General features: G+C 36.8%; 1 protein-coding gene across 1 annotated transcript; it reads left to right on the top strand.

Moving 5' to 3' along the window:
* Window positions 1-13,603: 13,603 nt before the first annotated feature.
* Window positions 13,604-14,920, top strand: LOC115411565 (cystatin-A-like). The gene is made up of 4 exons (XM_030123756.1): window positions 13,604-13,730; window positions 14,212-14,277; window positions 14,374-14,475; window positions 14,611-14,920. The coding sequence occupies exons 1-4, from the start codon at window positions 13,692-13,694 to the stop codon at window positions 14,737-14,739; spliced, it is 336 nt and encodes a 111-aa protein (XP_029979616.1). The 5' UTR covers window positions 13,604-13,691; the 3' UTR covers window positions 14,740-14,920.
* Window positions 14,921-15,723: the final 803 nt, after the last annotated feature.

A 15,723-nucleotide genomic window follows, 5' to 3' on the forward strand; every position in this document is an offset into this window, starting at 1 on the left:
GTGAAGACAGATCTGCAAAATTTAATCAGTCCTTCCTTGTGCCAGTATCAACATTTCCTGAAAATTTCATGAAAATCCGTCCATAACTGTGAGTTATCTTGCTAACAAACAAACAGACAAAGCAAAGTGATCAGAATAATACCTCCTGGCGGAGGTAATTATATCAGGTAGGAAATCAAAGCAACAAACATAACAAACAGATTCATACTCCCAGCTCACTACGCTGACCTACAAACACAAACCAAGGAAACCAAAGTACATCCATCTTTACCTACCCTCCTAACAAAAAAACAGGAGAAAACTTAAAATGATTCCCTCCTTTTGCGTCTGATTATACAAAGCTCTGCAGCAAAAATGACATATGGCTGGTTACAAATGAGGGGGATGGGAAAAGAGGAGTCTCCTAGGAGGTAGGGTGATCCTGCTTTATATTTCCCTGCTCATCGCCGAGGAACCAATCAGCAGCAGCAGTCCAGCACCACACCTGCAGCTCATCCTCACTCAGCCACTATCTGTAGGGAGAGAAAGACAAAGAACACACACCTATACACAGAAGAAAAAAGAAAAAATACAACAGAATCACAATTGACACAGCACATCACAAAATCAAAATCACAAACCCTTTACAAACATGTCATTGCTTGGATTGTACCTCACTGATCTAGTGGTTCGTAGTGGAAGATAGTGTTTAACCCTTAGGGGTCTGAGCCTGTTTTGGCTGTCTTCCAAAACTGATTTTACCTTTATATAACAGTATACTTTTTTTTTTTTTTTTTTTAACCGTACCCATGTTTGGTACATGTTTTTCAGCATTATTTCACCTATAAGATCTGATATTTCTTTTCAGACTTGATCTTACTTTAATAACACGCTGGAACCAAAAAAACACAAAAATATACTATTTATTTAAATGAAATCCACAGTCATGGTCAATGATCTCTTTTGGAAGTTTAACGAGTAAAACAGGTTCCAAATATTAACATATAAAGGTTTTTATTTATCTATTTATCATATCTGCAGGTTTACATGGTTACAAACAGGATGAAAAAGTGTAGTCTGAAAAATAACTTTGAAAAGTAGAATGTCTGACTAAGACGTACAGAAACAGCAAATAAAGTTATATACAATGGACATACTCAAATAACTCAAAAATATAATCATTCATTCATTTTCTGAACCCGCTTTATCCTCATGGAGGTTGCTGGAGCTTATCCCAGCTACTTATGGGCAAAGGCGGGGTACACCCTGGACATGTCGCCAGTTCATCACAGGGCTGAAAATATATATAAAATTTCAAAATATATGATATGTTATGGTGTAGTTATGTCGGTGTTCTGTATGATAGTACTTTGTTCCATAGTTCAAATTACAGGGGGTAGTGGGGGGGTCTGTACCCCCCAATGAAGACCCAGACCCCCCTAAAATCCATTCTAATTTTCCAAGGAGATAAACTCCCTTTGTTTCCATTCTCATTTTATGGTGAATAATAAAGTCCAATCGGTGACAGTGTTGTACAAGTTTACACTTCACATGAACTGGTTCAAAGTTCAGTTCATACAGAATAAAATAAATTCATTCACCTCCATAGTTCACCATCTCAACTGAGAACTAGTTAATATTCAGTTTGTTTAAAAAAAACAAAAACAAATTAAAGTGAAGAAAAACTGAGTATTTCTGTGCTGATCTTTCCAAATAAACCCTCTTGCCCATCTCTACTATCCCCAAGGGTTGTGAATATTATTTACACCTGTTTCACTGATCACAGCTGAGGCAGTAACCCCATACTACCAAGATTTTATCTGGACCTCATCATTATTTAGTTTAATGGTGCTAAAAATTATCACATTTTTACGAATTTCAGTGGAGCTTTCACAGTCACTGGAGTTAAGAGGATGAAGTGATAAAATACTGTTTAGGCTGTTAATGTGAACTATAGACAAACATGTAATGTAGAGTTTAACAGTCCTTCGATGTTTTTAGTGCAGCTATGTCTAAAAAACAATCAAATAAAGACAAGAAGTAACTTCAGGAAGTTCTACCTCCTTGTGTTGCACATTTCGTCTAGGTTCGTCTCACTGCATTCATTTACACGCACTTGCATAGCATGAATTAGCAAGAGACAGAAAAGAAAGCAGTTTTTCAAAGAAATACTGTTGAATGAAACCATTTCACTCAGGAGGTACTACACTGTTGGTATCAGACTGATCAGATACAACTGCAGGTGTGTGGTGCCCTCTAGTGGCTCACATTAATGCATTCACATGTTTATCTTAGTGTAACCTGGAACTACAGCCGGAGGATGTTAAAGGAAAAAATAAACAGAGCAACAACTCAATAATGTTGCTGAGCAGTTGCACCAAGATGCACTTGTCAACACAGGGATTGAGGGGAATATCTGATATTTTTATAACTGCAAAGAATAAAGTATGGAAACATGGAATGCTTTATGAGTATGACATGTATTATATATATTACAAATGGCCAAAGAGTGTGTTTTATTTTCATTCAATCATTCATTTATTGTTTATTTCGAGCATTTACAGAAGACATGCAAGTTCAAATTTCCAAAATCCTTCATTTACACTTGACAAGGAGTGGGAAGAAGAACAACTTATTTAATCACCATTCCCTCATTCTCATCATCAAATAACTTCACATAACAACATTTTAAATATTCAGTTCTGTCCTTATACTTCAAGCCAGAACAATGAACAAAATAGGCCTATACCAAATTAGAACAAACTCATATGACAGTATTTACATTATATAACCAAAATGTGTGTGAAAAATAGAACACAAGTACATTCCTGGTGGTGGTATTTACTAATGTAACTTTGAAATCTAAGTACCAGCACACCCAGCTAAGAAAAGACATCAGTTTGATTCACTTTTTCTTTGTTTTTCTCCCAAAGTCATTTTAGCTCCATGTATTAAAACTGGACTCATCATTATTCAGTTTAATGGTGCTCAAATGATCATATATATATATTTTTTAATCAATTTCAGTGGAGCCTTCACAGTCACTGGAGTTCAGAGCACAAAGTGATAAAATACTGTTATATTACCTTTAGGTTGTTGATGTGAACTATAGACAAACATGTAATATGTAGTTTAATAATCATTATATGCTTTAGTACAGCTATGTCTAAAAACAACAAGAATAAAATAAAGACATCAAAGAAGTTCAGGAAGTTCTACCTCCTTGTGTTGCAAATTTCCTCTAGGTTTGTCTCATTGCATGCATTGTCATGATGCCTGAATAGTATGAATAAGCAAGAGACACAAAAGAAAGCAGTTTTTCCAGGAAAGTGTTCAGCGAAACCATTTTGCACAGGAGGTACTTAGTTTTCTTGTTTAAGCATTGGTAACATTTTAAGAACATTTATATTTTATATTATTTAAAATGAGTTTGAGTACCTGAGGAATTATTTTTTGTTGATTAAAGGTTAATGAATTAATGACCAATTTATTTATTTTTCTTATCAATGAAAGAGGATACTTTTCCGCTGCACACAAAATTTACTTAAAGTATTTGTTAGTTTTTATGTATTACAATTAAATATATGTTGTTTATTTTGAAAACATAAACAGATACCTTTGGCTCAGGAACAAATTTTGCATAATTTTTTCAATCAAAAATGCTGAAGTGAGAGTTGGGGGTACTTGGCTAAAAATGTATATTTCAGGGGATACTCCACTGTAAAAAGTTTGAGAACCACTGACGTACCCCCTCAGCTGTCTGCATGTGCCCCCACCCTACTGCATCCTTAGAGACTGGAACTACAGCAGCAAATGGACGTCCATCAGTCCTGGTCACGTCTACAGCCTGTCCGTCCATGGGACTGGATCTCTCCTTCTCTGTGGTTCTCCCCGAGACTTCTCCTTCATACTGGGTTTTTGGAAGTTTTTCCTTACACAGAAGGATGGGGGATGCCTGGGACATTAATCCATTTACTTCATAGAATGTTTACCTAACTAATTATTTGACTGTTTGCTTATTTTCATATTCTCATATTCAACAAATTCTGTAAAGCCCTGTGAGGTGACCTTGTTGCGATATTGGGCTCTACAAATAAAATTCATTTGAACTGAATGACGTCCACTACACCACTTTTTAAGGCAGCGGCGAAAGCAAGGGGTCCGTATTGAGACAAGTAACTATAATTAAAGACCAAAAATTACTGACCAAATACTGATATCTCCAGACCAGGCAGCTAACAACGCTCACTACAGTCCAGTTGGAGTTCAAAGTCACGTGGAAGTGGAGGGAAGTAAACAGAAATCTTTGGATGGCTGTGCAGGAAGGGGACTCACTACAAACCAGGTGTTTCACCCAGGGGTGGGGCTCTACGTCCACACACATTGTGGACATCGTAGACAGTGCACTTTTGAGTTTATCTGATTGGCTTTGATGTGTGGAAGAGAATGATTTATTTAAGGTGAAATATGAACAAGGATGCAGTGTCAACTTCAGATTTAAGAATTTTATTTAAACAAATGCTCAAAAACAACTGTAACCCTGTTTGCCTCATATTGAATATATTTACATTCATGCAGCTGTTTGTGTGATCAGTAAAACCAACGAACTGCTCCTGATTTAGTCCGGATCATTTTATAATAGTGAGGAAATACTACTGACAGATTTTTTGGTAAACTAAATAGAGTAGCCTGACATGTTACTGTTTCTAAAACATGTGTTTTTCTGGACTACTTAAAAAAAAAAAAAAAAAAGAAAGAAAGCAAAAATTGAGAGTATACCCACTTCTCCAGGGACCACCACACCACTGACAAACTGGTTCCTTTGGTGCAGTGTTTGTCAAACTGGGGTGTGTGAAGTCTTTCAGGGGGGTCATGGGATCAGTCCTGGGTGTTTTGTTGTTCTTCAGGTTAGAACATGTATCAGGTGGAACTAATGTTTGATGTTTGGAGCACCCTGGACTCATTTTATGGACATCCACCAAACAGTTCTACTGCCATGCAGTGGCGGCTGCTTGTCTTTCAGAAAGGGGAAGCTCATTGTCGGCTTACATTAAAAAAAAAAAAAAAAATTAAGAAAATGCTCAGTGACCTTATCGTACCAAGTAGGCGTCTTTCCCAGGGACTGGACCAGTGTCCTCTGAATATCCATCAGAGCTAGGCTGCTTAGATTGCCTTGGCCCAGTGTGTTGTGGGTGTAAGACTTCAGCCTTTATAAACAACAGATGCTCCTTTCACTCTGACCTAGCTGACAGTTTGATTGATTTAACTATCTACAAAACGATATTCAACTCGAACAAGAAATGATTACATTATGTAACTGAAACAAGAAAACGCTGAAATTATGTTAAATTGAAACAAGAAAGTACAATGAGTGGGTTTTACTTACAGTGCAAGAAATGAACAAGTAATTTCGTAGTAGTTTCTTTCTTGATTTCACAGCAGAATGTGCGACGTTATTAAACTGAACTGTGTCAGTGAAGGAGTAGATCTGAAACTAGCTGTCAATCAAACGGGGTTCAGCCTTTTGACCGATCCTCCAATCAGCACGTGGGATTCTGGCGTCCAGCCCGGCCGAGCTCCGCCCACAGCTCCATTCACCCCCAGAGACGCCCAGCGTCCGGGGGCGGGACAACATCGTGGCATTTATCCAATTACCGTCCAGTTTTGAGGCAATGAAAAAAAACTGTTCCACTCAGTCCCATTGAAGCCCAGAGACGCCCGACGTCTATGGACAAATGCTCTGAACAGAGATCGAATGAGAAAACAGCGCAACGGGAATGTATGAGAAGTGAACAACATCGCGTCCGTTGGTTTGTGATAAAGCTGATTCTGAACGAACTCATCTTTGAGATGAACGTGTTCTAACACATTTGTAGTCAATAAAATGTCAACACAACCGTACATATTTAACCATTTAATTTTCGTAATTTTAGGGGAAGCCGGGCTTCCCTTGCAGCCTATGAGAAATCGCCACTGAAAGGGAAACTTTCTGAGTTGGATCTGAATGTGTACATTGTATTATACTGATAAAAAAGAAAATCTAATAAAAACTAAGTAAAAAAAAACCCAAACAACTCTTAAAGCCTTTAAATCCAACCGCTCTGAGGTCAGTGTCATAAGAGTTTAAATGCATTTTCTCCACTAACAGAAATCTGTCACTACATCGAGGTGTCGGAGGTAAATGTTTATGCTTTTTTACATTCAATCATTGTCTCATTGGAAACACTATCATGCACCAGTTTTTTTGGATCCATTTCTTATTTTTTGGATGGAATGTCGTTTGTGGTGCACGGCGTTGCTGGGTCTCAGGAGGATGTATTTTGTGGCTTCAGGCATCTGTAGTCTGAAGACTGGCGGACACGGTCCTGAAACGGGTGTTTTTGTTCAGCGTGGCGGTGCCTAACAGTGGTGCATTTGTAGGATGGACAAACCAAAGGCCTTGTCTCTGCTGCTGCATATGGCCGACATCAGCCATCCAGCCAAACACTAGGACCTGCACCACTGCTGGACCACGTCCCTGCTGGAGGACTTCTTCAGACAGGTACTGGGGCTGCGAACAACAAGTGCCTTAAGATGAAAACTATTCAGACATTTTGAATTGAGATGGTAGATATGCTTTGTTGTTGAATTTTTTTTTTTTTTTTTTTTTTTTTTTTTCTTTACATTTTTTATTATTATGGTGTGAATGCTCGATGCTGTACACATTTAAATTGATGTAAGGAGTGTATTAGGTGAAAAGGAGAATCAAAAAAAAAAAGCTTTTGCTTCTACACTGTAAGCCCAGACTTTGTATTTACTAAAATGCTTTAGTTACAATGGACTTAAATAATTTCAGTTTTCTTACAATACTATAAAACACAGGTGTCAAACATGTGGCCCGGGGGCCAAATCTGACCCGCCAAAGGTTCCATTCTGGCCCCGCAAGATGAAAGTGCAAAATTAACCTCAACAGTCAGGTTGTCAAAAATCCTTTTGGTTGAGGTTCCACATACAGACCAATGTGATCTACAGTAAAAAATAAACACAATAACCCATAAATAATGACAACTACATGTTTTCTTTGTGAAAAATTATGTAGAAAAAATTTAAGTAAAAAAATAACATTACACTGTGAAAGTATTTACATTTACAAAACTAATCTTTCACAATAAAATGCAAATAAATACATAAATAAAAACAAAGATGAACAACCCGAAATGTGCAATTTTAACAATATTCTGCCTGTTAATAAATGTTTTGTGCATTCATGGATCCACTGTGATCTGTAGTTGTGTTAATAATAAGAGATGGAATATTGTAGAAATTGTTCAAATTTTAGTTCCAAACTCCAAAAATTTTAACACTACTCTGCCTGTTACCAAAATTTTATGGAACACTGTGTGTAAATGCACATGTAAAAATAACAAGTTGAGGCATAAAATTGTTAAAATTGCACTAATTTTTCAAATGAAAGTTCTGTTTTTTCAGGTTATTCACATCTTTTTTGTAAAATATAAATATTTTCATAATTTAATTGGGGTTTTTTTGTACTAAAAAAAATGGAAAAACTTGGATTTGTCATTATTTCTAGGTTATTAAGTCATTATTTTACTGCTCTGGCCCGCTTGAGATCAAATTGGGCTAAATATGGCCCCTGAACCAAAATGAGTTTGACACCCCGGCTATAAAATGTTCAGAATATTCTACTCATTTGTAGATATAGTCAAAAGTATGAAACAGTTTAAGTTGAATGGATTTAAATCACTCACTTTTAGTCATGACCACACCTTTTTATCTCCACTTTGCATTGTGGGTATTGGGCATGTTGTTGAACATGTTTTTCTGTGCAGGGGTTCAGCGTGGTTGTGGTGTTAGTGTTCATTTGGACTGAATGTGTGTATGTCAGTGTTTATTGGCCTTTTTGTGTTTGTTTTTGTATTTTTGTAGAGCTGCACCATGAGTCAAAGCCATAGGAAGAACAATGGATTTACTGTTCATCCACAATTGTTCTTTTTCAAAAAAGTCCGTTATGCTTTGCCAAATTAAAAGCACTTCCTGTACTGGTAAATTACAGCAAGCAGACTTCCTGCCAAACTTCCATCCACGCTAAAATATATCAAGTTCAATAATTATACAAAGCAATTTAAATGGCCAAAGATTTTAATCTAAATCAATTTGGAAGTGAGTCCAATGAACTGACGATATTAAGTCTAATGATTGTACAAAGCAATTAACATTGCAACAAACTTTAAGTTAATTTAACGTGGCATTTGGTGTGTTGTACTTAAAATAACAATTCCATTCAAATCAAGCATTTAACTTTAATACACTTAAGTTTTCATTACTCCTTACTTACATTTTTTAAGGCAACCGGTTACCTCAAATTTTTGAAGTAAACTCAACTTATCTGGTCTTAGAGGGACCATCCAGCCTGAAGAAGAACCCAAACTTGGAATTCTTCAGGTATTTGTATTTATTTATTTAGTTACAGGACAGTGTGTATTGGCATTAGTTACAAAGAACAAGATGCATGCACCAGATATAGCTGAGAAGCCACTGACACTGCTTTGTCCAAATGAAAGAGTAGAAGGACCGTCCAGACTGATGTCAGTGTTCACTCCAAAAGCTGTGTCTTTGATGGTAATTGCAAGACGACAGATTTAGTAGAAGATAAGTCAGAGATGGACTGGGTTGGACCTTGTTCCTTGGCTCAAACTCAAACATGAAACAGTTCAATCACATTTCTTTGGAAAGTTAGATTATTACAAATCTGTGTTGTTCACCTCGCCAACTGGGTGGAACTGCTCACGCTACAACATTGAAATTCTTGGGAAGCTGTTACACAACCTATTATCCAAAGGTCTGATTTGAACTGATAAACTCTGAAATGACAAGAAACACATAACCAGCTCTCCCACACCTTTGACCAAAACCTTTTCTGCCGTCATATCAGCAGAATGTACAAACATTTTTACACTTTTAACCTGGGAGATCATTGTCATTCTTTCCATCTTCTTGTGCCTTACAATCATCGTGGAAATTTGTAGAAAATGTTCCATATTTCCCAAAACTTGTGGAGTTCATTTCTTGTGGTTTAACTTGTTTTTCCCAAAGTAAACAAGAAAAGCAATGATTTCCTTCAGTCATCATGATAGCACAGACCCACAGAAGGTTTGTTTCTTCTAAAAAATAACTCACATGTCATTTATCTTCTAGGAGACAAATATTGAGTGAAAAACTGTGTTCGTGTGTTCTTAGAAATGAGAAAACCTTCAGGTTTATATTCAAAATGCAGAATACTTAGGACTGGGAGTGACCACTTTACTAATAACCTCACCTACCAATTCTCTCCAAAAAAACAAAATACCTGGGGACATTCCCACATACAATGAAGAACTGATCCTTTTTGGTGGTTGTATTTAGTACACTTACCAGAAATATGAGGGTTACAATAATGTAACCTGACTGGAATAACATATTGTCCATTGTCTATTAGTATTGAAACAACATAGAGTATCACTGATACAGCATGTTTAGTCTTTTTTTTTTTTTTTTTTTTTTACATTTATACTTCTTTATAGACCAAACTTTATGTGTGGCTTCAATCAAACAGACAAAAGAAGTAAATCGAATCTAAGGAACAAACTCCATCCCAGTCCTTCTCTGACTCATCTTCTTCTAAATCTGTCGTCCATGCTTCTAATATTTTGATGATGATTCTCTAAATTTACCTACAAACTTCCTGCATGGTAAAGACGGCTGACCTTTACCTTCCACGTAGTTTTGAGTAATATTTTCTAGACTGGATACAAGAGGATCTTTCTGTATATAATATATGATATAATTATTTACAATATTGTCAAATTATGAACACAATCATCTTTAAAGTATGACTTTACAGAGTAATTCTTAAAACTGCAAATGACTGCACATGGTCCAATGTTTTCCATGTGTCAAATCATACAGTAGATGGTTAAAAAAGAAAAACTTCAGTTACAAGGTAAAAGAAAATTAAAACATTGTAATGATGTGTAAGCAAATGTGGTTGAGTAGAATTGGCTGGAATTTAGTTACCTGAAACAGCAGGACACTGATAGGTGACAGTAGGACAGCATTTAACACTAGTATCAACATTTAGAGTTGAGCATTAGGTGGACTGTATTAATCGGATGTGTCTCAACCATAAAACCATTTAATATGCCACATTCACAGAACTAACAGAACAATTTGAGATTCCAAAAACACATTTTTTTCGCTATTTACTAATTCGTCACTTTTTAAAAAGTAGATACCATTCGTTTCCCAATTTACCTGTAGAAACTACTCTGGATAAAATTTTAGACATAAAGGGTAATAAGAGAGGTGCAATAAAAGAAATTTACAACTGACTTTTAGAGCTACAATCGTCCTCATTATCTATTATAAAATCACACTGGGAAGGCAATCTAGCACTGGACATAACAGATAACATCTGGAAATCAATTCTCCATACAGTACACACCAGTGGCGGCTGCTCGTCTTTCGGACAGGGGAAGCTCATTGTCGGCTTACATTAAAAAAAATAATTAAGAAAATGCTCAGTGACCTTATCGTACCAAGTAGGCGTCTTTTCCAGGGACTGGACCAGTGTCCTCTCAATGTCCATCAGAGCTAGGCTGCTTAGATTGCCTTGGCCCAGTGTGTTGTGGGTGTAAGACTTCAGCCTTTTTAAACTAGAGATGCTCCTTTCACTCCGACCTAGCCGACAGTTTGATTGATTTAACTATCTACAAAACGATATTCAACTCGAACAAGAAATGATTAAATTATGTAACTGAAACAAGAAAACGCTGAAATTATGTTAAATTGAAACAAGGAAGTACAATGAGTGTGTTTTATTTACAGTGCAAGAAATGAACGAGTAATTTCGTAGTAGTTTCTTTCTTGATTTCACAGCAGAATGCACAACGTTATTAAACTGAACCGTGTCAGTGAAGGAGTAGATCTGAAACTAGCTGTCAATCAAACGGGATTCAGCCTTTTGACCGATCCTCCAATCAGCACGTGGGATTCTGGCGTCCAGCCCGGCTGAGCTCCGCCCACAGCTCCATTCACCCCCAGAGACGCCCGGCGTCCGGGGGCGGGACAACATCGTGGCATTTATCCAATTACCGTCCAGTTTCGACGCAATGAAAAAAATTGTTCCATTCAGTCCCATTGAAGCCCGTAGACGCCCGGAGTCTACGGACAAACACACTGAGCAGAGATCGAATGAGAAAACAGCGCAATGGGAATGGAGGAGAAGTGAACAACATCGCGTCCGTTGGTTTGTGATAAAGCTGATTCTGAACGAACTCATCTTTGAGATGAACGTGTTCTAACGCATTTGTAGTCAATAAAATGTCAACACAACCGAACATATTTAACCATTTAATTTTCGTAATTTTAGGGGAAGCCAGGCTTCCCTTGCAGTCTATGAGAAATTGCCACTGTTGCCATGGTGATCTGTCACTAGACTAGACAAAGAGTTTAGGTTTGGACAATGGACAAGGACTGGACTGGAAAAGACACATGGGACATGTTTGTTTTTTGGACCAGTTTGGACAGTTTGGGCTTTAATGTTCTGAGATGTGCAATGGAAACAGGCTCACTGACCCACTGATACTGGTCACATGTTCATCTGTAGTACCAAAATTTGTTTGTTGTTGTAAAAAAAAAGTAATTTTATTGTCATAGCTGTAAGATAACTGCACATTTCGTATTTTTATTTGGAAAAAATATTGTCACAGTGAGCAGTCTGGTTGAGTTTATTTACCAAAAATCTCAGTTATTTTTCAGAGGGAATCCGGCTGTAGTGCTCTTTACTGTGGGTTTGGAGGCTCTGAAAAGAGCCTTTGTGGTGATCATCGTCCACATACCTCAGCCAATAACCATCGGATGTACTGCAGAACAACGATTCCCTCTGCATTCAAGTGGACGCCGTCATCTGACAGGTGCTCCAGGTGAGACCAGGTGCGGGTGTGGGTCTCATCTCCAACTCCGCCATGAAAATGATGCTCCTGGTCCGCTCCAGACCCTATCCGCTGTCTGTTCACTGGTACCACCAGCAACAACACCGGAGGGATGTAATATCCTTAGACCTCTTGTCCAGGTGGGGGTTACCTGGAAGGATATATATATCCTTATATATATATATATATATATATATATATATATATATATATATATACACACACACATATATATATATGTGTGTGTGTGTGTGTATGTATGTATGTGTGTATGAAGAGCATGTCATGTGATTCTCTGTCTGTGCTGCATATCATGTCCCAGTAAAAAGCCAAACAAGCTATTTTTAGGTGTCCTGCGTCCTCCTTGATTTTATGGGGTCACAATGTTATAATTGTAATGCACAAGAAGATGGAAAGAATGACAGTAATCTCCCAGGTTATCGGTGTATAAATGTTTGTTACATTCTGCTGATATTAAACAGCAGAAAAGTCTTAAGTCAAAGGTTCATGTGTGAGAGTGTTGGTTACTCATTTGTCATCAGCTAGTCACACATTTTGTTTATATGTTTGTAACTGTTTCCCAAGAATTTCAGTGTTGTATTGTCAACAGTGCCACCCAGTTGGCAAGGTGAACAATACAGATTCACTATAATCTAACGTTCTTGAGAAACTGACTATTTCCTGCTTGAGTTTGAACTGACAAACAAACTACAAAGCAGTCCTTCTCTGGCTCATCTTCTACTAAATCTGTCGTCTATGCTTGTAGTATAGTATTCGATCAAATCAAATTATATTTATATAGTGCCAAACCATAACAAAAGTCATCTCATGACATGGAACCAGACACTGGATGATTCTCCAGATTTACCTACACACTGTCTGCAGGATAAAGACGTCTGACCTTTACTTTCTAGGCAGTTCTGAATGATAGTTTCTAAAGTGGATAGGGGAGAAAAGGTCTAAACTTCAGGCAGACCAGTTCAACACCTGCACTCTTCTTCTATGAATTCATGTTGTTGTAATAAATTCATTGTGTGCTTTTGCTCTGTCTTGCTGAAATATACAAGGTCTTCTCTGAAATAGATGTTGTGTGGATTCTCTAAAACCTGCATATACTCATAAGCATTGATGGTGTCACCAGATGTACAAGTTGCCCATTCCTCAGATACTAATGCACCCCCATACCGTCAAAGATGCAGCTTTTGGAGGGAACACTGACATTGGGCTGGACGGTCACTCTTCTCTTTCATTTGGATGATAGTGTCAATAGTTTTCCTAAAGAATCCAAAGTTTGGGTTCGCCTGTCCACACAACAATTTTCCAGTTTTCTTTTTTCAAACGAGCTTTGACTCAGAGAAGATGGTGGCGTTTGAGATCATGTTCATGTATGTGTTCTTCTTTACATGACAGAGCTTTAACCTGCATTTGCGAGCTCACAAATGTCTCTGCATCTTACATCCAAAGACGTACAATTTGGCTGATACTAAAAAAATCTAATGTCATGTGAAAGATATCTTATCTTGAAAATGTTGTTTGTGTAAAGCAGGAAACAGTTGACTTTTTTTTTTACAGTGAAATTACTAAAGTCAGTTCTGTGGCTCCACCCAAAATGTGACAAACTTTCTGCTGGTAGGTGTGATTATGCAGTATTTATACACAGGTATAAGATGAACTATGGAAAGTGAAGGCTTATGACCAAACTGTTGACTTCACTATTATCGTTCCTGTACATCATCATAGGAGATGGCAAAACTCCCTGAAAAACATGGTGGCTCCGACTCGGTAAGAGGAAAACATAATTTTTTTGTTTGTGTTCATTCAGTCTATTTATCCCTGAAACACAGTTCACTGGTCTTCTCTTCATGATTTTATCTTATGAGTCTTTAATTGAAGTAAAAAAAAAAAAAAGTATTTAAAATGTATAATGTTTCATATGGAAATGTACATTTAACTATTTGTTGTTAATGATTCCAATTATCATTTTTATTTTTGTTTCGATCCTTAATGCACCAGTAGATTTTATTAAGTTTTCATTAAGTTTATATGTTGTAGTAAAGTTCTAGCTTTGGGTTATAATTGATTAAAAAAGCTGAGCAAGTTTCACAGCATCAAGAGGAGTATATTTTCCTCATTTTTCTTTTTTCCACATCAATGCAGGAATTTAAGTAATTCTTAATTTTGCAAAAAAGTTTATTTTTGTGAACATTTGATAAATGAAAATTTGCATCCAAACTTCGTTGTCAACTTGACCTCATCATAACAGGTTAATCCTGGAGGATACGGTCCCACTGAGGAGGCCACTGAGGGATTTAACATTCTTTGTTTTCAGGTAAAAAACAAACCACTGTTGTTTCTTTTATCCGTTTCATCTTTGCCAAACAGGTTTTGGGTCTTCACTTCTTGCTGTTTTTGGTTTCATTCACAGCTCAAGCCCAGAGCCCAGGCAATAACAAACGAGATTTTTGAGGATTTTCGGGCAATTTCTTACCGGGCTCAGGTTGTAGCTGGAAAAAACTTCATATTCAAGGTATGAAAAGGCATACTATTTGAGAAAATGTCTGGAAGCCCCTGAATACCTGTAGAATTACCTGTGATACAGAAATGAGTCTGTTTAAGGAAAAAGAATGGAATCACCAGCATAAATACATACTTTTTCCTGTAGGTTCATGTTGGCGAAGAAAACTACATCCACATGAAGGTCTACTGCGCTCTGCCCTGCTATGGAGGAGGAGTAGTGGTGGTTGATGTACAGCAGAACAAGAAGAAAACTGATCCCATCGAACCTTTCTAATGTGGCCACAGTAAACTCACCAGCACCTCTGGGTTTTAATACAGAGTGTTGTGTTTCTTTCACATCAATTAAAGAAATAATTCTTTAAAATCAGCATGTTAATCACATTAAAACAAAGTGGCTCTTTGGTGTTGAGAACTTCATATCTTACTTTTCAGATTAAAATATATTTTAATGAAGCATCAAACATGGTTTTGTTGTGATTCTTAAAGCAGCTGTAACTTTTTTTTTATCATGAAGCTTGGTTTATACTTTATAGGTCCATTCCAGTCTTGGGTTATCTGACAAGCTGTATATGTGTGATTTGATCGATAAAGAGGAAACGGACATTCAGTCATATTGGTGAACGGTGGAAACAATGAAAGACTATTTAAATAGAATAAGACTTATCTCCTACACCTTGTAATGCTGAGGTCAGACTACAACCAAAACCAAACAAGATCATCAGTCTCACATTTAGTATATTACAAAGTACAAGTAGTTTATTTAAATAAGACAGTACATGTTGAGAAGGAGGTGCAATAAGTTCATATCTTAGTCTATTTTTACACTTCTCTTTTTAGACCTAACTTTATACATGACTTAAAAAGAGACAGTCAATTAAACAAGAACAGATTTGGGCAAAAATAGGAAAACCAGTGAGATTGGAACAAATAAAATCATCAGTGTTTCATATGTTTTCAATTCTTCACAAAATTTCTAATTTGCCACCCGTAGATGTGATGCAGTGATATTTATAAAATACAGAATAATATATCTCCTACATCCAAGGGTTCTAACATTAAATATATATATATTTTTTTATATACAGGGTGGGAAAGCAAAATTTACAATATTTTAAGGCAGGGATTGAAAGACAGTGTATGACCAGTTAGTTTATTGAAAGTCATGAGAATTTATTTGCCACGAGAAAATATACATAATAGAAAATGTTTTTATTCTATGTGTCCTCCTTCTTTCTCAATAACTGCCTTCACACGCTTC

Source organism: Sphaeramia orbicularis, chromosome 20 (assembly GCF_902148855.1).
Source record: "Sphaeramia orbicularis chromosome 20, fSphaOr1.1, whole genome shotgun sequence".
NCBI classification, from domain to species: domain Eukaryota; kingdom Metazoa; phylum Chordata; class Actinopteri; order Kurtiformes; family Apogonidae; genus Sphaeramia; species Sphaeramia orbicularis.